Here is a 1103-nt window from a genome sequence, read left to right as displayed (position 1 = left end):
AGCTTCTTGTTGCTCGCCGTCTTCTTGAACTGACCATCGGACTTGGACGTGTCGTACTATCGATGCAACAAGTTAACACGCCTGCGAGAGCGTGGACGAACACCACCGGCCGGGTGTGACTGCAGTACCTTGATCCTGTCCAGCGGGTAGCCCATGGCCTCGGCGATCATGTCGGCCACCTCCTTGATAGAGATCTCGTCGTTTTCGTCCACGGAGAGGATGATCGGGTCCACCTCGTTGTAGTCGCGCACGGCCCTGTTCACGTGCAGACATTAATGTATCGAACAACCAAAACAGTGCGAATAGCGAATGAGCTCAATAGATGGTGCGAGAGAATCAAGAGCGAGAGAACGAACCAGATCATGAGGCGGGCCAGATCGAGAGCGAAGATAAATTGCCTAAGCGGCTTGCCCGTGCCCCACACCACAAAGTCGGTGTTGTTCTCTGCGACGCCACAGTGACACACACGTGTTCCATGAGTGTCAGGATTCATCATCATCATCATCATCATCATCATCATATCATCGCAATAATTGAGCCAGAGGGCAGCTGCGTACTGTTGGCCAAGTAGAGCTTGTGCATGAGGCCAGGCATCACGTGCGAATCCTGGAGGACCAAACGAAACGCAACCATTAAGCGAGTTGAGTCTCAACACGCGTGTAAGCAACAAAGCCTATGGTGCGTACCTCGAGGTTGAAGTTGTCCCACTTGCCGAAGATGTTGGTGGGAACGACCGACGTGAAGTTGCAGCCGTACTCTTCGTGGTAGGCCCTGTGCGTGGAGCGCAAGGTGGTGCTCGGTGTGAGCGCAAGGCCGCCAGAGCCAGTGTAAAAATGAAAGAATGAATGAAAGAAAGCTGTACCTGTTCTGAACGTCGATCATGCGCTTGGCGTAGGCGTAGCCCTCGTTGGAGGGGTGAGGGGGTCCGTTGTGGATCATGGTCTCGTCGATGGGGTAGGTCGTCTTGTCGGGGAAGATGCAGGTGGAGAGGCACGACACGCACTTCTCGATCTGCACGTCGCCCACCCATCACGCACGAGTGCGAGTGAGCTCTGAGAAATGAACGACACGCCACGCAACACGAGGGCACGCGCGTATGCGGA

General features: G+C 54.9%; 1 protein-coding gene across 1 annotated transcript; it reads right to left on the bottom strand.

The window, feature by feature from the left end:
- Positions 1–72: 72 nt before the first annotated feature.
- On the bottom strand, positions 73–1011 carry ACA1_118490 (Nad dependent epimerase/dehydratase; the record flags this gene model as incomplete). Its single annotated transcript, XM_004335130.1, has 6 exons — positions 73–81; positions 129–255; positions 357–444; positions 558–606; positions 687–771; positions 863–1011. Coding segments are annotated over 6 exons (507 nt in total), but the record flags the coding sequence as incomplete, so codon positions are not given.
- Positions 1012–1103: the final 92 nt, after the last annotated feature.

The sequence above is a fragment of the Acanthamoeba castellanii genome (genome assembly GCF_000313135.1).
Source record: "Acanthamoeba castellanii str. Neff unplaced genomic scaffold scf7180000084671, whole genome shotgun sequence".
NCBI classification, from domain to species: domain Eukaryota; phylum Discosea; order Longamoebia; family Acanthamoebidae; genus Acanthamoeba; species Acanthamoeba castellanii.
The sequence above is the reverse complement of the archived record's forward strand: the minus strand, read 5'-3'. Positions and strand labels throughout refer to the sequence as shown.